At 42.8% G+C, this 15317-nt stretch overlaps 1 protein-coding gene across 1 annotated transcript in view; it reads left to right on the forward strand.

Moving 5' to 3' along the window:
- LOC124711237 (ubiquitin-conjugating enzyme E2 G1-like) overlaps positions 1 to 13058 on the forward strand; it is a 61137-nt gene extending 48079 nt beyond the window's left edge. Inside the window, exons 4-6 of the mRNA XM_047241198.1 lie at positions 403 to 581; positions 12653 to 12770; positions 12924 to 13058. Coding sequence (XP_047097154.1) covers positions 403 to 581; positions 12653 to 12733 — 260 coding nt within the window. The 3' untranslated portion in view covers positions 12734 to 12770; positions 12924 to 13058. The remainder of the gene's footprint in view (positions 1 to 402; positions 582 to 12652; positions 12771 to 12923) is intronic.
- The last annotated feature ends 2259 nt before the right edge of the window (positions 13059 to 15317 follow it).

Genomic DNA, 15317 nt, shown 5'->3' on the forward strand with positions numbered 1-15317 from the left:
TGTTATACAAATACTTCAGTGGGGTCATACAAACTTCAAAAATTAATTGAATTTAAACTAACCAACACAGTGGAGAATACAGCTGAAGGGGAAACATTTCTCACAAAAAATCACTAGTAGATGACACTCTGTCTGTGGAAGGCAAATTTGTGAACAAAAGGTACTGGACCAAATGTAGAATACGTAGAAGATAAGAGCACACACCCAGATTGGAACTGAACAGAAAATTGGATATAAACTTGGCCAACTGAGTTTGTTTCTACATCCACAAATGTAGAAGTTGACAATGTTCAGTGCAAATATTTTATGTACTGTTTCTGATGATTAACATAACCATCATATTTTGATGATATTGCTGTGTAGTCCGTCGTAAAGTGTTAATTGATGACTCTTTTGTTCTAGTCGAGAAGAACGGTGATGTTTGTATATCAATCTTACACGAGCCTGGTGACGATAAGTGGGGTTACGAGAAAGCCTCGGAACGGTGGCTGCCCGTTCATACAGTAGAAACAATTCTAATATCAGTTATATCGATGTTAGCCGATCCCAACGATGAAAGTCCAGCCAACGTGGATGCTGCGGTAAGAAAGTTACTCTCTCTGCTTGCTAAAGAAGTGGAAAAGAAGGCTGATAGCTGAATTTAATTGCAAATTTCTAATCTTTTTTTAGAGTTTGAAGTTTATTGTAGTTCATGTGCCTGTTAAGTTTCAGTTAAATGAAATAAAAACATTAACGCTGTATTTGTGAAGTGTCCAAAGACAGTGAAAATAGTAGAGCAAATCTGGTGCTTCATTAAGTGTATAGTTACCACATTTGAAGTGCCAAATGTCTCAGCTGTCACTCATCAAAGCAGTAAGATTTTAACCAAAAGAATAATTTATTTCTGTTTGTGAGAGATTTTCAGCAATTATTTTCATAGTAAATGAGGTGTGATCAAAAAGAAATGGGAATTTTTTAATTTCACAGGCATTATAATCAGATTTTCAACTTTATCTTGTTGTTAAACATGTTCCTGATACATGTTGACGTTTTCAGCTGTTTTGAATGTTTAGTTTATTGTTGACAGTTGGAAAGGTTACACATGTTTTCGGGTGCTCGATCTATTTTTAGTTTAGAAAAAGATGGACCAAAGAATTTGCATTAAATTTTGCCAGAAAATTGAGTAAAGTGCAGTGCCATTTATGCAATGTTGACTTTGGCTTTGGTGAATCTACTGTAAGACAAGAGTTTGGGTGGTATAAACAGTTCAAAGAGATCTGAGAAGACAATGTGGAAAAGTAAAAATGGTTGTGGAAAATCACCAATCGTCCCAATGGAAACTGCCTGAAGGACCAAGGCCAAAAAAGTTGACATGTTTGATCGCACATTGAAGTACTTCAGTTTCACAGTTTTTTTGGATTACAATGACATACTGCATCATGTGTTCCTGTCTTATGATCGTATGATCAGTAAGTAATACTACCTGGAAGTTAAAAGCAGTTTGCATGAAGCAGTCAGAAGAAAATTACCAGAACTGTCAAAACCACTCTAGGAAGTTGCATCATGATAATGCTCCCACCAACACCTCAGTGCTTGTTAATGATTTTTTGCAAAAAATACTGTTATTTGACATACATGCCCCTCTTGCGACTTCTGTTTATTCTCCAGGCTGAAAAGAACCATGAAAGTAAGTCATTTTGCCATAACTATATCTATATCTGGATCCTGCTCCAGCTACTGCTGGGTCTAGGTACTGATGAGTCCTCTCCATTTGGCTCAGTCCTCCCACCACTTTTCTTCCTCCACTTACTGCCAGGTCACACCTCTACTTTCAACAGATATTCTCACTCCTGTTTTCCACCATGTTCTTGGCTGCCCTCTAGGTCTTTTTCCATCCGTCTTTAGTTCTTCCATAATTTTGGGGAGTCTCGCCCACACATCCTCTTAACATGCTCGTATCATCTTAATTTCCTTTTTCAATTTCTTCTGCTGTACTTACTTGTTTAAGGTCCTTTCTATATCTACATTACTGTCCATTCTTGTTTTTCCCTTTACTGCTCTGAGAAATATTTCATTTCCCCTGCCTGCAGTCTGCTCCAGTCCTTTTGTCATTGTCCATGTTTTTCCTCCATAGGTTGACAATAGGGAAGTAATAACCCTTATGCATAAGGAGTTTTGCTTTTTCTGAAACTTCCTTATTCGAAATCAGGTGTTTTATTGTTTGATAGAAATTGCCTTCCTTCTGTAATTTCGTTGGTTATTTTCCATCACTAGATATTTCACTCCCTAAATAAATGAAACTATCTACCACTTTGAGGGGTTCTCCATTCAAAGTAACATTTCTGTTGATCCCTTTGTCTCTTCCAAATGCAATTACTTCACTCTTATCTTTATTTTTAATCCATACCTTTTCATTATTCCCTTTCACACACAGTTTTAACTGTACATCTACCTCTTTATCACCCCATATTACCATATCTACAAAAATCAACTTTGTCTTTTTGTTTTACTATATCTTTAACTGCCCTATTCATTCCCTCCATCACAACATTAAAAAGTGCAGGAGATAGAATACTTCCTTGTTTAAGTCCTTGTCTTATTTCGAAGTATTCAGAGTTCCCTAATGGTGTTCTAATTCTACTGTTGTCCTCTGTACATTGTCTTTATTACATAAATGTATCCATCTTCTATATCTATCTTCATTTCTTCCCAGTGTCTTTCCCTGTTAACTGAGTCATATGCCTTTTCTATGTCTGTAAAAATCACCACCACCCTTTTGTTACACTCCCAACTTTTTTCAATCAGTTGACGGATAGAAAATATCAGGAAAATCGTGCGTCTTCCTTTCCTTAACCCATGCTGTCCTTCACTCAGCTCCTTTTTTATTGTTTCACTTATTCGATTTAGTAAAATTCTTTCAAAAATCTTAGCTGTGTGCCTCATAAGGGTTGTTCCTCTGTAGTTTTTATAAAGGCTTTTATTGCCTTTGTACTATTTCTCCACACTCTTGATAGTACTCTATACAGCCACTACATTCCCACTGGATCTGCTGCTCTTATGTCCACTGATACTTCAGGTCCTGGGGCTTTCCCCCATTCATCTTTTTCACAGCTATTTCTATTTCTTCTTTGGTAATTTGTCCTAGTTCTGCTTCCCAACTGCTCTCAATTTCTCCATTATTTGTTGTTTCCTCGTGTACCTGCTTCTCAGCGTTTAACAGTTTCTTAATACGTCCTTTCCAGAGATCTTTCACATTCACTGGATCTTCAGTCTCAGTACCATCCTCTGTTCCATCTTTACTGATACTTCAGAAGCCTTCCTTTTATTTTTCATAATTTTATACATCATTTTCTTATTGCTGTTCACATCAAGCTTTTTTGTAAACTCTTCCCATGCCTTTTCCTTTGCTGTTTCCACTGTTTCTTTGCACTTCTTCTTTTCCTCTATATATATTTTATGGTTCTCGTCATTTTTAGTTTTCCCCCACTTTCTCCATGCTCCATTTTTTCTTCTAACTGCATGGATTGTGGCATCACCCCACCAACTTGTCTGACTTCATCCTTTCCAGATGTTCTAGTGCATACTTTTTGTGCTGCTTCGACTAGTGTCTTTGAATAAACCCCATTCTTTTTCTAGATTGCAGAAAACTTCTTTTGGAAATTTTTGTGTGATTCTTTATACTTGTCAGCACTTCCACTCTCCTTCAGTTTCCAATCCTGTATCCTTATCACTTTCTTTTGTTTTATATTATATTTTTCACACACTCATTCATTTTCTATTGTCCCACCAGTAATATATGGACTCCATCTGCACTCACACTTTGAATTACCTTCACGTTTGTTACTTTCTCACCCCATCCCTCTCTACTAGAATATAATCAGTTACACTCTTGGTTCCTCCATCCAACTGTATTTGGTGATAACATGACTTTCTCTCTTCATAAACCAGATGTTTGCTATTTTCATTCCAAATCCAGGAGTCTTTCTCCTTCTTAATTTCTGCCTCCATATCTAAAACATCCCAACACTTGCTCAAATCCCTTTCTGTCTTTCCCTACCTGTGCATTAGAATCTCCCATCACTATATTAGTACTCTCTATATAGTTCTCTAAGTCATTTTCAAAGTCCATCTTCTCTTCTTCACTACATCCCACTTGAGTTGCATAAATCTAGATAACTTTAGTGTTTCTTTTTGAAATATCAGGTTTAAGATTATGATCCTGTCTGATATGTATCTCTCACTTTCAATAAGCTTTGTACATTCTTATTCACCATCACTGCCACACCATTTCTTCCAAACCTGTTATTCCCACTCCAGTACAGTTTTCCTCCTCCTCTCTAATTATTCTCACCTTTTCCCTTCCACTTCGTTTCGCCTAATCCCAAAATGTAGGTTATTTTTAGTCCATTTGGTTTCATCTTGTACTGATGAATATCATCAGGTCTCCCATCATTCGTGCCAGTACTTGAAGAAGCACTGGAGTCAAATCCTGAGTGGTTTGTTCCAAGGCTCATCTGTGTTTTGAAAGTAATATATGAAGACTTTCCTGCTGGCTTGCTAAGCCTAATGCAAGAAAGGATTTTCTGTTGGGGTTGTCTGCGTTAGGAGTTTCTCTGCCACCACAAGGCTGTGGTTCCTTTCTCATTTAATCTCCAGAAAGAAGGGTTGCCTCATCTGCCAGCAATGCTGTTCAGAAGTCTTTCTTCTCTGCCATTGCTGCCATTAAGGTCTTCACCCATAACCCTGGGCATGAGTTCCATGTTATACCCCACGGGATTCCCATCACTGAGTTAACAAAAGAACAGAAGCACTGAAGGAATTGAACACACAACAAAAAGTGAGTTCCAGAACTGCTTCCAAGATGTATTTATCTGAGGCGCATTACTTTAAAGGGGACAAATGTGATGATGATCAAATAAAGATTCTATAGGAAAAACAAATTACCATTACCATTACAGTGTGTATTCAAAATTAAACTGAAAATTGTGGAAGTTTAATTAAACATGTTGAGTAGAATCATTTGCCTTCTTAAGACAGAAAATAATGCATTGGTCTCCTCTGCCCTTTCTTCTCCTTTCTTGTCTGTCGTATTTCTTTTTAGCATTTTAATCCCCTGTTCACAATCTTATTTGATTGTTTTTTGTCCTATCAAGGATGTTTGAAATCACTCTAATCTTCATAGTAGCTGAACAACAGGTCTTGCTTTGCTTGAGCTGTTACTCTCACCAGGCAATTTTTTTTATTATTATTTTTTTTTATTATTATTTTTTTTTAAATCCCCCCCGAAAAGCTTTACACGATTTTAAAGATTTTCGAAACTGTTCTGACAATCCCACATCATCATGTGAGAACCTGCAAAAAGACTTTCTACATTTTCACGGTTCGTGTGATAGGAAATCATTGCCAGGCACAACATTTTAAATTATTACTTCAGTACTACTCACTCTATTTGCAACATATTTGCAGACAGTATCCACTTACAACACATTGTTCAGGAGATATGTCATCATAAACATTTCAGATGTGTGAAAATCTAGGTTTTGCTTAAAATGGAGTGCAAATTACCCAGACTATACTCATCCTGAATCCAGTGGTTTGTAATGAGAGCACGTAGTGACTGCCAACAAACCTGAAACATGTCAGACCTTTCCTAAACGTCCTCACTTGCATTAACACATTTGTAATCAGACATCTGACACTGCTTTATATATGGGAGTTAAATTCTTTAAAGAATTTGAAGTTGGGGGGGGGGGGGGGTTACTGGTATTAAATAATGACACAAGCACATTGTCTTTTGTTTGTCTGCCTAGATTTCATTTCAGGCAAATAACATAATTTTTATTGCAAAGAGCGTGCTATGCACTTGTATATATTATTTGTGATGTGTGAATAGAGCATCACCTTGTTACCATACGTTCTCGTGCAAACCCCCCTGCGGGTTGGAGGTTAGAATATGTTCGAGGTATTCTTGCCTGTCGTAAGAGGCGACTAAAAGGAGTCCCTCCCCCTCAAGGGGGTAGTTTACACCTGCGTCCGGAGACGGACGGTTCCACGACTTACATTTGTGGTAGTTTTGGTTTTTCGCTTATTCTGGTTTCTTCCTTCCTTCCTTCCTTCCTTCGTTTCCTTTCTTTGTCCTCCCTCTCTCACTGTCTTCCTTACTTTTTACCTTGCCTTCTTCCCCTTGCCTTCTTCCCCTTGCCTTCTTCCCCTTGCCTTCTTCCCCTTGCCTTCTTCCCCTTGCCTTCTTCCCCTTGCCTTCTTCCCCTTGCCTTCTTCCCCTTGCCTTCTTCCCCTTGCCTTCTTCCCCTTGCCTTCTTCCCCTTGCCTTCTTCCCCTTGCCTTCTTCCCCTTGCCTTCTTCCCCTTGCCTTCTTCCCCTTGCCTTCTTCCCCTTGCCTTCTTCCCCTTGCCTTCTTCCCCTTGCCTTCTTCCCCTTGCCTTCTTCCCCTTGCCTTCTTCCCCTTGCCTTCTTCCCCTTGCCTTCTTCCCCTTGCCTTCTTCCCCTTGCCTTCTTCCCCTTGCCTTCTTCCCCTTGCCTTCTTCCCCTTGCCTTCTTCCCCTTGCCTTCTTCCCCTTGCCTTCTTCCCCTTGCCTTCTTCCCCTTGCCTTCTTCCCCTTGCCTTCTTCCCCTTGCCTTCTTCCCCTTGCCTTCTTCCCCTTGCCTTCTTCCCCTTGCCTTCTTCCCCTTGCCTTCTTCCCCTTGCCTTCTTCCCCTCCCTCTCTCCCCCTTTTTTCCTCTTCTTCTTTCCTCCCAGTGCGTGCCTGAAGGCCGACCCATGTGTTTGCACGCGTAGCCGGTAACGGGGTAATGCATAATTCCCCGCCCTGGGTAGACAAGTAAGGCACGCATGTACCCCCTGGTAAAGGCCAGGCCCAGCGAGGGGTGATTGCCTGAGCTGATACCATCTGACCATGCCGATTGGTCCTTCCGTCCATTTCTCGGGAGGTGTGACCTGAGGTGTAAACATTCACCTAAGACGGGAGTGCCCTCTGAGAGGGTCCCCACAAGGAAGGAGCGCACCATCGGAGACGCTGGTAATCATGGGGGATTCCTCCGCACTGGATTTCTCTTCTTCTCTCTCGACTTCTGCCCAAAAATGGAAAATTGACCAGCCACCAGTGACAAAAGTACTACTGCCTGCCCCAAAGTTACTCGTAATTTCTAGATCTGAGGATGGAAAGGATTTTTCATCTGTCAACCCTTTCATTATTCAGAAGGGCATAGATGCCATAGCCGGACCTGTCAAGTTTTGTACCAGGATGCGTAACGGTACCTAGTTGTTAGAAACTGAGAGCGCCTTTCAGACACACAAACTACTTCAGTCCACACTCCTGTACACGTTCCCTGTCTGGGTGGAGGCTCACCACACTTTGAATTCGTTGCATGGTGTGGTATACACTAGATCACTTGACGGTTTGATTGACAAGGAGATTCGGTCTTTCCTCGCTGAGCAGGGCGTGACGACTGTCCATAGGGTCATGAAAAGGGTCGACAATGGCCTTTTACCAACCCGGACACTTTTCTTGACCTTTGATAGTGTTCAGCTGCAGTCGCGTGTCAAAGCGGGCTATGAGGTTTTTTCTGTTCGCCCCTATGTCCCAACACCTGCGCGCTGCTACCAGTGTTAGCATTTTAATCTCACCTGCCAGTCTTGTTCTAATGCGGCTAAATGCGTCACTCGTGGCAGGGATGCCCATGAGGGTGACTGTCCCCCTCCGTCTCCTCGTTGTGTGAACTGTCAGGGTGACCATTAAGTGTCCTCCTGAGACTGTCCCATCTACAAGGATGAACGCTGTATACAGGAAATTCGGGTCAAAGAGAAAGTGTCCACCTCGACTGCTGGCAAGCTATTTGCTAATAGGAAGCCCAAACTGCACCCAGCGGGGAAATACAGTACTGTCCTCGCCTCTCTTCAGCCTACCAGTGATGTGTCGACGCAGACATGCGATTTGACCTGTAGCGCTACAGTCGTCCGTTCGGCCAGTGCCAAGATCGCCCGGTCAACGTCTCCTCCTCTCGTCACCCCTAAGATACAAGCACCTTCATCAGCTTCTGCCAAGACTCTGACCCAGAAGTCAGATGCACGGGCCTTCAAGAAGGAACTGTCCCGTGAAGACTTCCTACGTACCCCGAACTCCCAGCCATCGGCCAGTACTTCGACTAAACAACCTTCCAAGAAGGCTCATAGGAAGCAAAGTTCTCCTCCTCCGCCTCGGTGCGTTTCTTCTCCTGAGCCGCCCAGCAGTTGCCGCCCCAGGCCGTCATCCATTTCGCCTGGCCCTCACCGCTGGTAGCCGAACATCTGGCTGTTCACCAGCGAAGGAAGCTCCCCCTCCCAGCCATCTTAACATGGTGGCCAACGAACCTCTTGAAAAAAATGACGGTGACACTCCTCCTATTGATAGCGGCAGCAGTGCTCACTCGAAACAAGGCCCTCGGCAGCCTTCGAGGTGACCCCTTCTTGCTTCTCCTTTTTCTTCTCACGATGGCACTTCTTCAGTGGAATATTCACGGCATTCGCTCCAACCGAGAGGACTTAAAGTTGCTGCTACGCTTGCACTGTCAGCTCATAGTAGCTCTGCAGGAAATGAAGCTACGCCCATGCGATCAAATTGACTTGGCACACTAGGCCTCCGTGTGTTTTGACCTACCCCCTGTGGCAGGTATTCCGGCTCATGGAGGGGTTATGTTGCTGGTCCAGGATCCCATCACATTTCACACCGATCTGCAGGCAGTTGCCGTCCGAATTACTCTCCCCACTGTTCCATTTTCCATTTGCACAGTTTACATTCCGTCTGCCGTTAGACATGATGCAAATTATTGCTCAGCTACCTGCACCATTTTTGTTGACTGGAGACTTCAATGCCCACCATCCCCTTTGGGGCTCTCCAGCATCCTGCCTGAGAGGCTCCCTGTTAGCAGACCTTTTCAACCACCTCAATCTTGTCTGCCTCAATACTGGCGCCCCTACTTTTTTCGGACACAACTCTCACCTATTCCCATTTAGCCTTCTCTATATGTACTACCCAACTTGCACGCCGGCTTGAGTGGTACGCTCTTTCTGATACGTATTCGAGTGACCACTTCCCTTGTGTTATCCATCTCCTGCATCATACCCCATCTCCATGCTCAACTAGTTGGAACATCTCCAAAGCAGACTGGGGGCTCTTCTTATCCAGGGCGACATTTCAGGATCAAAACTTCGCAAGCTGCAATAGTCAGGTCACACACCTCACGGAAGTCATTCTCACTGCTGCTGAATATTCCATCCCTCATACTACTTCTTCTCCACGTCACGTACCGGTCCCCTGGTGCACCGCAGCATGTAGAGACGCTTTACGTGCTCGTTGACGTGCTTTACGCACCTTTAAATGCCGCCCTACGATGGCGAATTGTATTAATTATAAACAATTACGCGCGCAGTGTCGTCGTGTTATTCAAGAAAGCAGCTGGGCTGCTTTCACAAGCTCTTTCAACAGTTTTACTCCCTCTTCTGTTGTCTGGGGTAGCCTGCACAAGCTATCTGGCACTAAGGTCCACTCACCAGTTTCTGGCTTGACGGTCGTGAATGACGTCCTTGTGGCCCCTGAGGATGTCTCCAATGCCTTCGGCCGATTTTTCGCAGAGGTTTCGAGCTCCGCTCATTACCACCCTGCCTTCCTCCCCCGAAAACAGGCAGAGGAGGCAAGATCGCTTTACTTGCACTCCTCGAATCATGAAAGTTATAATGCCCCATTCACCATGCGGGAACTCGAAAATGCACTTGCCCGGTCACAGTCCTCCGCTCTGGGGTCTGATTCTATTCATATTCAGATGCTGAAGAACCTTTCTCCTGCGGGTAAAGGTTTTCTTCTTCGTACTTATAATCGCATCTGGATTGGGGGTCATGTTCCCTGCTCTGCTGTTGACCATCTGGTTACCCTGTCTACCTTCATTATGAATAACTTCTTGCGGAAGCGCCCGACCGCGGCTGTGTTCTTTGATTTGGAGAAGGCGTACGACACCTGTTGGAGGGCGGGCATTCTCCGCACCATGCATACATGGGGCCTTCACGGTCGCCTCCCTCTTTATTCGTGCGTTTTTAAGGGATCAACAGTTCAGGGTACGTGTGGGTTCTGTCGTGTCCGACGCCTTTTGCCAGGAGAATGGGGTGACACAGGGCTCTAGTTTTGAGTGTCGCTCTCTTCGCCATAGTGATCAATTCAATAATGGATTGCCTCCCAGCTGATGTATCAGGCTCCCTTTTCATGGATGATTTTACCATCTACTGCAGTGCACAGTGTACATGTTTCCTGGAGCACTATCTTCAGCGTTGTCTTGACCGTCTTTACTCCTGGAGTGTCACCAATGGCTTCAGTTTTTCTGCTGAGAAGACGGTGTGTATTAACCTCTGGCGCTACAAAGTTTCTCCCACTGTCCTTACATCTCGGTCTCATTGCTCTCCCATTCGTGGAGACAACAAAATTGTTAGGTCTTACATTTGACAGGAAACTCAGCTGGTCTCCACATGTCATATTTGGCTGCCCATTGTACCCGTTCCTTAAATATTCTCAGTGTTCTCAGCAGTAAGTCGTGGGGAGCGGATCGAACCGTCCTACTTCACCTATATCGGTCGATCGTCCGCTCAAAGCTGGATTAGCTTTGTATACTCCTCTGCACGGCCGTCCATCTTACGCCGCCTCAACTCTATACAACATCGGGGGTTATGTCTTGCGATCAGAGCGTTCTGTACTAGTCCTGTCGAGAGTCTTCATGCTGAAGCCGATGAATTGCCACTAACCTACCGGCGCGATATACTGCTTTGTCGGTATGCCTGTCTGTTATCAGTGCCCAACCACCCGTCTTACCGTTCCTTTTTAACAAATCTCTCGACTGTCAATACAGGTTGTATGTATCTGCCCTGCTAGCCCCTGGAGTTCGCTTTCGTCGCCTCCTTGAGCGCCTTGATTTTTCACTCCCTGCCACCTTTAGAGTGGGCAAGAGCCAAACGCCACCTTGGCTCCAGGCTCAGGTTTGCGTTCACCTTGACATCAGCTCTCTCCCAAAGGAGGTTATCCCAGCTTCAGTATACCGCTCGCGGTTTGTCGAACTTCGTTCGAAGTTCATTCATGCGATCTTCATTTATACAGATGGCTCTAAGACCAATGACTGTGTCGGGTGTTCTTTTATTGTCGGGGCACACGGTTTCATATACCGGCTCCATGGCCATTGTTTGGTCTTCACAGCTGAGCTATTTGCTCTCTATCAGGCTGTTCTTTACATCCGTTGCCACCGACATTCTGCTTATGTCATCTGCTCTGATTCCCTGAGCGCCATCCAGAGCCTCAGTGATCTGTATCCAGTTCACCCATTCGTGCACCAGATCCAACGCTCTCTGCAGCAGCTGCTGGACGACGGTTGTCAGGTTACCTTTGTGGGTTCCTGGCCATGTTGGTATCCCTGGGAACGAAGCTGCAGATGCCGCGGCCAAGGCTGTGGTCCTCCAGCCTTGGACAGCTTCTTGTTGTGTGCCTTCATCTGGATTTAGCAGGGTCATCTGTCAGCGCATTTTATCGCTGTGGCATGCCGATTGGTCTACACTTACTGAAAACAACCTTCGGGCCTTGAAACCTCCCCCCACGGCTTGGACGACCTTTCCTCGGCGGGAGGAGGTTGTTTTGGCCTGGTTACGGATTGGACACTGCCGGTTCAGCCATTGCCATCCGCTGACGGCTGCACCGGCACCGTTCTGCCCATGTGGGCAGTTGCTGACGGTACGCCACATTTTAACATCCTGTCCGAATTTTAACACACTGTGCATTGATCTTGGCCTGCCATGTACTCTGAATGACATTTTAGCGGATGACTCAGGAGCAGCTGCTCGTGTTCTTCATTTTATCCACTTGACAAACCTGTCTAAGGACATTTGATTGTGCTGTCTTCTTTTAATCCCTTGCCAGTTAATGTGTCTTTTATAGTGTTGTCCTTTTTAGTTGCTGTTTCAACCTTGTGCATTCATAACTTAGTCTGGGCGCTAATGACCACTGTAGTTGTGCGCCACAAAAAAAAGCTCATGCAAAACACATCCCCTTTTCTATTCTGTTGTTCTGTTTACACTCTTGACTAATTTGAGTAGCAATGGAATGCAGCAGTTTTCTTTCATATTTTATTCCCACAACTAATTATCTTGATGTTTCCTGTCTGAGTCCTAATCATTCTGTACTTACAGATGTATTCAGCCAGTGCTTCAGTAAAATTAACTAGTTCCTTCCAGTCCTTGAAAAATCACTAGGATTATAGGATTTCTGATACTTATTTAGAAGTAGACAAATGTAGCAACCATCATTATATGGTTGCTAATCCATATTTTTTTGTTTGTTTGTTGTCAGAAGTAGGGAAAGTTGATTATAATGTTATTACCCTGAATTAACATTTAAACATTTCATAGCACTGGCAGTTTTTCCACACTTCCGTAAAAGGAACTGTACTTTGAGTCAAAGTAATTTATACTGCAAATTTAATCCATTGATCACAAATTAACATTGCTGTGAAACATTTTCAGACTTGTGTTCTATTTCAGTAATTCATGCACGGCTTTAATTTGGGATATTGCATTGAAATTATCTGTAACTAATAGTTTGAGTAACTGTCAATTAGTGCATATAATTGGCACAACTCTTTCCTGTTACAGAAAGAATGGAGAGAAAACTACGCAGACTTTAAGAGAAAGGTTGCCAGGTGTGTACGAAGAAGTCAAGAAGAATGTTTGTAGGGCATTTTTATTTCATTTGGGGAGACTTGAGAAAGAGGTGTGTACTTGCAAGACATATCTGATTAATCAGATACATGCACACAATTGCAATGTACTGCTCTTGGACTGAGAAATTAAATTAACTTTGTTACCTTAATTTGTGTGAGTGATCTTTGTGGGCTTTCCATGAAATTGTTTTTTATTTTTTTAGGGGACACCATGATGAGGGCTGGATCTCTGTGGGCAATGAGTGTGATAATTTAAACTTTTCAATTGTGGAATTGTGAAAAATAGTGTGGCCATCACCTGTTTTTGGGAACCGAATATGCACATTAATCAGCTCAGTGAGAAACTGAATTACCATTACTTCCATGCTAGTGCTTGTGGGGGTGGGGAGTAGGTAGGAGAGGTGACGGAAAGAGTCACCTGTGCAGTCGCAGTCCTCCGTCGGCTGCAAGCTGTTTCCACCGCACCGACAGCACTGTGCAGGAGCCCTCGCTCCCGTCACCTGGTGTGCTCCGCAGGAAGACATCGCCTGGGTCTCCCCGGTATTGAGAGGAGAGAGAGGAAAACCTTTTGTGCCAGTGGCACCGTTTTGGTGTGGACATCAGCCAGACAGTTGCCTTCTTATTGTGTTTTTTTAATCAAAGGGAAACGAAACTATTTCTGGAATGATAGCCTGTGCAGGAAGTGCTTCATTTGTGATCTGGGTGACAGCAGGAAAAGAGTATTTAGCTGCCTTCTCACCCCAGCCCCATTTGCTCATTAGGCTCATATGAAATGCAGGCCATTACTGCTGACCATGGAAACTCCACATGCCCACTTTAAGTATGAGGACAATGTGATGGGGGGAAGGAGTTAGCCTGTGCGCATGTTGAGAGTTTGTTTTTACTATAATTTTTACATTGATTTTTCCTGCCTCAGAATCAGATTTTCCGTGACACGCTGTATACTAGCTTTGTCTGACTTGTTTGGCACTGTGGCCTCTTGAGCACAACCTTGCTAGAGGTCTGTACAGATATTGTATATAATATACACATGGTCCAAATGTGTTTGACTGGCATCTGTACTGTTCAACACTTCATAATGTTTCTCTTACCCTGTGCCCACGTGCAGTGTGCAGCGAAAGACTTTTCAGTGAGTGTGCTTTTTTTTTTTAAGTTGAATACTAAAAGATAAATAAATGCATCTAAAGTTTGAGTGTAATTGAGATTTCATCTGAAGCATACTAATTTCATTCTGTGACAAATGGAGACACAGCTATAAAATTTGCAATACACTTGTCCTGGAAAGTAATGACTGCTGTATTCAGGGATAAAATTAGTGTACTGCATGTACTCTTTACCCTCACATTTTTCCTTTTTTATGCTCAACAAATTAGATAACATTAGCTTAAGTAAGCATAAAAGACGATGGTAAAAATGGAGGTTGTACATTTAGATTTTGCATTTGTCACTTTCATACTTCTGAATCTGCAGTGTGGTCATTTTTAAATCTGTTTGAAAACAATTTTGTATGCTGTTGTTGCTGTGATTCATTAAGGCAAGACCAGTTTTGTTTGAACTGGTACAGCAACTTATCTGCATGTTTCCCCCAGTTGAAAATTGTTAATTTCAGCTTGTAAATTTGTTTCAAGTAATTGGTGTCTGATGATATATTTTAACTGCCCCTGAAGTGTAACTTAGGGATTTTTTTTGTTTTTTGTTTTAAGCCTATTGCTCCATTTTTCCAATAAAACATGCAAAACTGAAAGGCCAAATGCTGAATGTTATTTTGTTACCTCTGTTCCTCTTGAATTTGGTTTATGTGAAACACAGATTAGTGGGTGCAATGTTTGAAAAGTGCTAAAATAATCTGATGCTTGACACTGAAGAGTGAAATAACAAAATTTTACTGTACTGTATAAAAGTATATAATACACCTTCTACCATTTGGCTATTACATTATACCTGTTATTATGTAATGGGTTTCAGTAAACAGATGGACAAAAAACATACATACACATCTAACAGCATGTACTGTGTGCTCCAGAATCAAAAACACCTAAAGTATTCTGTGATCAAAGTATATAAAACCCGAATGGTGTTTATATTTTATACCAGTCTTCATGACTAAACCTTCCAAGTTACAACAAATGTTAGAATAAGTAATGGGGCCCAAAATATGTCGTGTGGACCAGAGCGACTTGGTAATATTCAGTTGACCTGGCTATGGACGTCAGGGAAGAAATGTTATTTCGCCTCAGTTTTACCATAAATTGTATATTTTTTCATAAAATACAGATATGGCTTATTGTATTTGTCACAATGCCTGTACTGCATGAGTGCTCACCATTTGCCAGTTGAAAATGTTAAGATCCAGTTTCTTGGTAGATCACACCTGAACACAAGGAGAAGCATTGGCAACTCAACACACTTAATTTTATAGCGCAAGGAGAAAACGTCAGTGCCTGATGATAGTAAATGAGCTCTGAAAATGTTTATTCCATTATGTTCATATTGCTTTGCCCACTGCTATGTTTTGGCAACAGCCTAACCTCAGTCTGCATGTGCAAAGTGTACTACTGCAGTGGTCTGAGGCAGTATTTATAAGCTAATTACATTGA

This window comes from Schistocerca piceifrons, chromosome 8 (assembly GCF_021461385.2).
Source record: "Schistocerca piceifrons isolate TAMUIC-IGC-003096 chromosome 8, iqSchPice1.1, whole genome shotgun sequence".
Lineage (NCBI taxonomy): Eukaryota > Metazoa > Arthropoda > Insecta > Orthoptera > Acrididae > Schistocerca > Schistocerca piceifrons.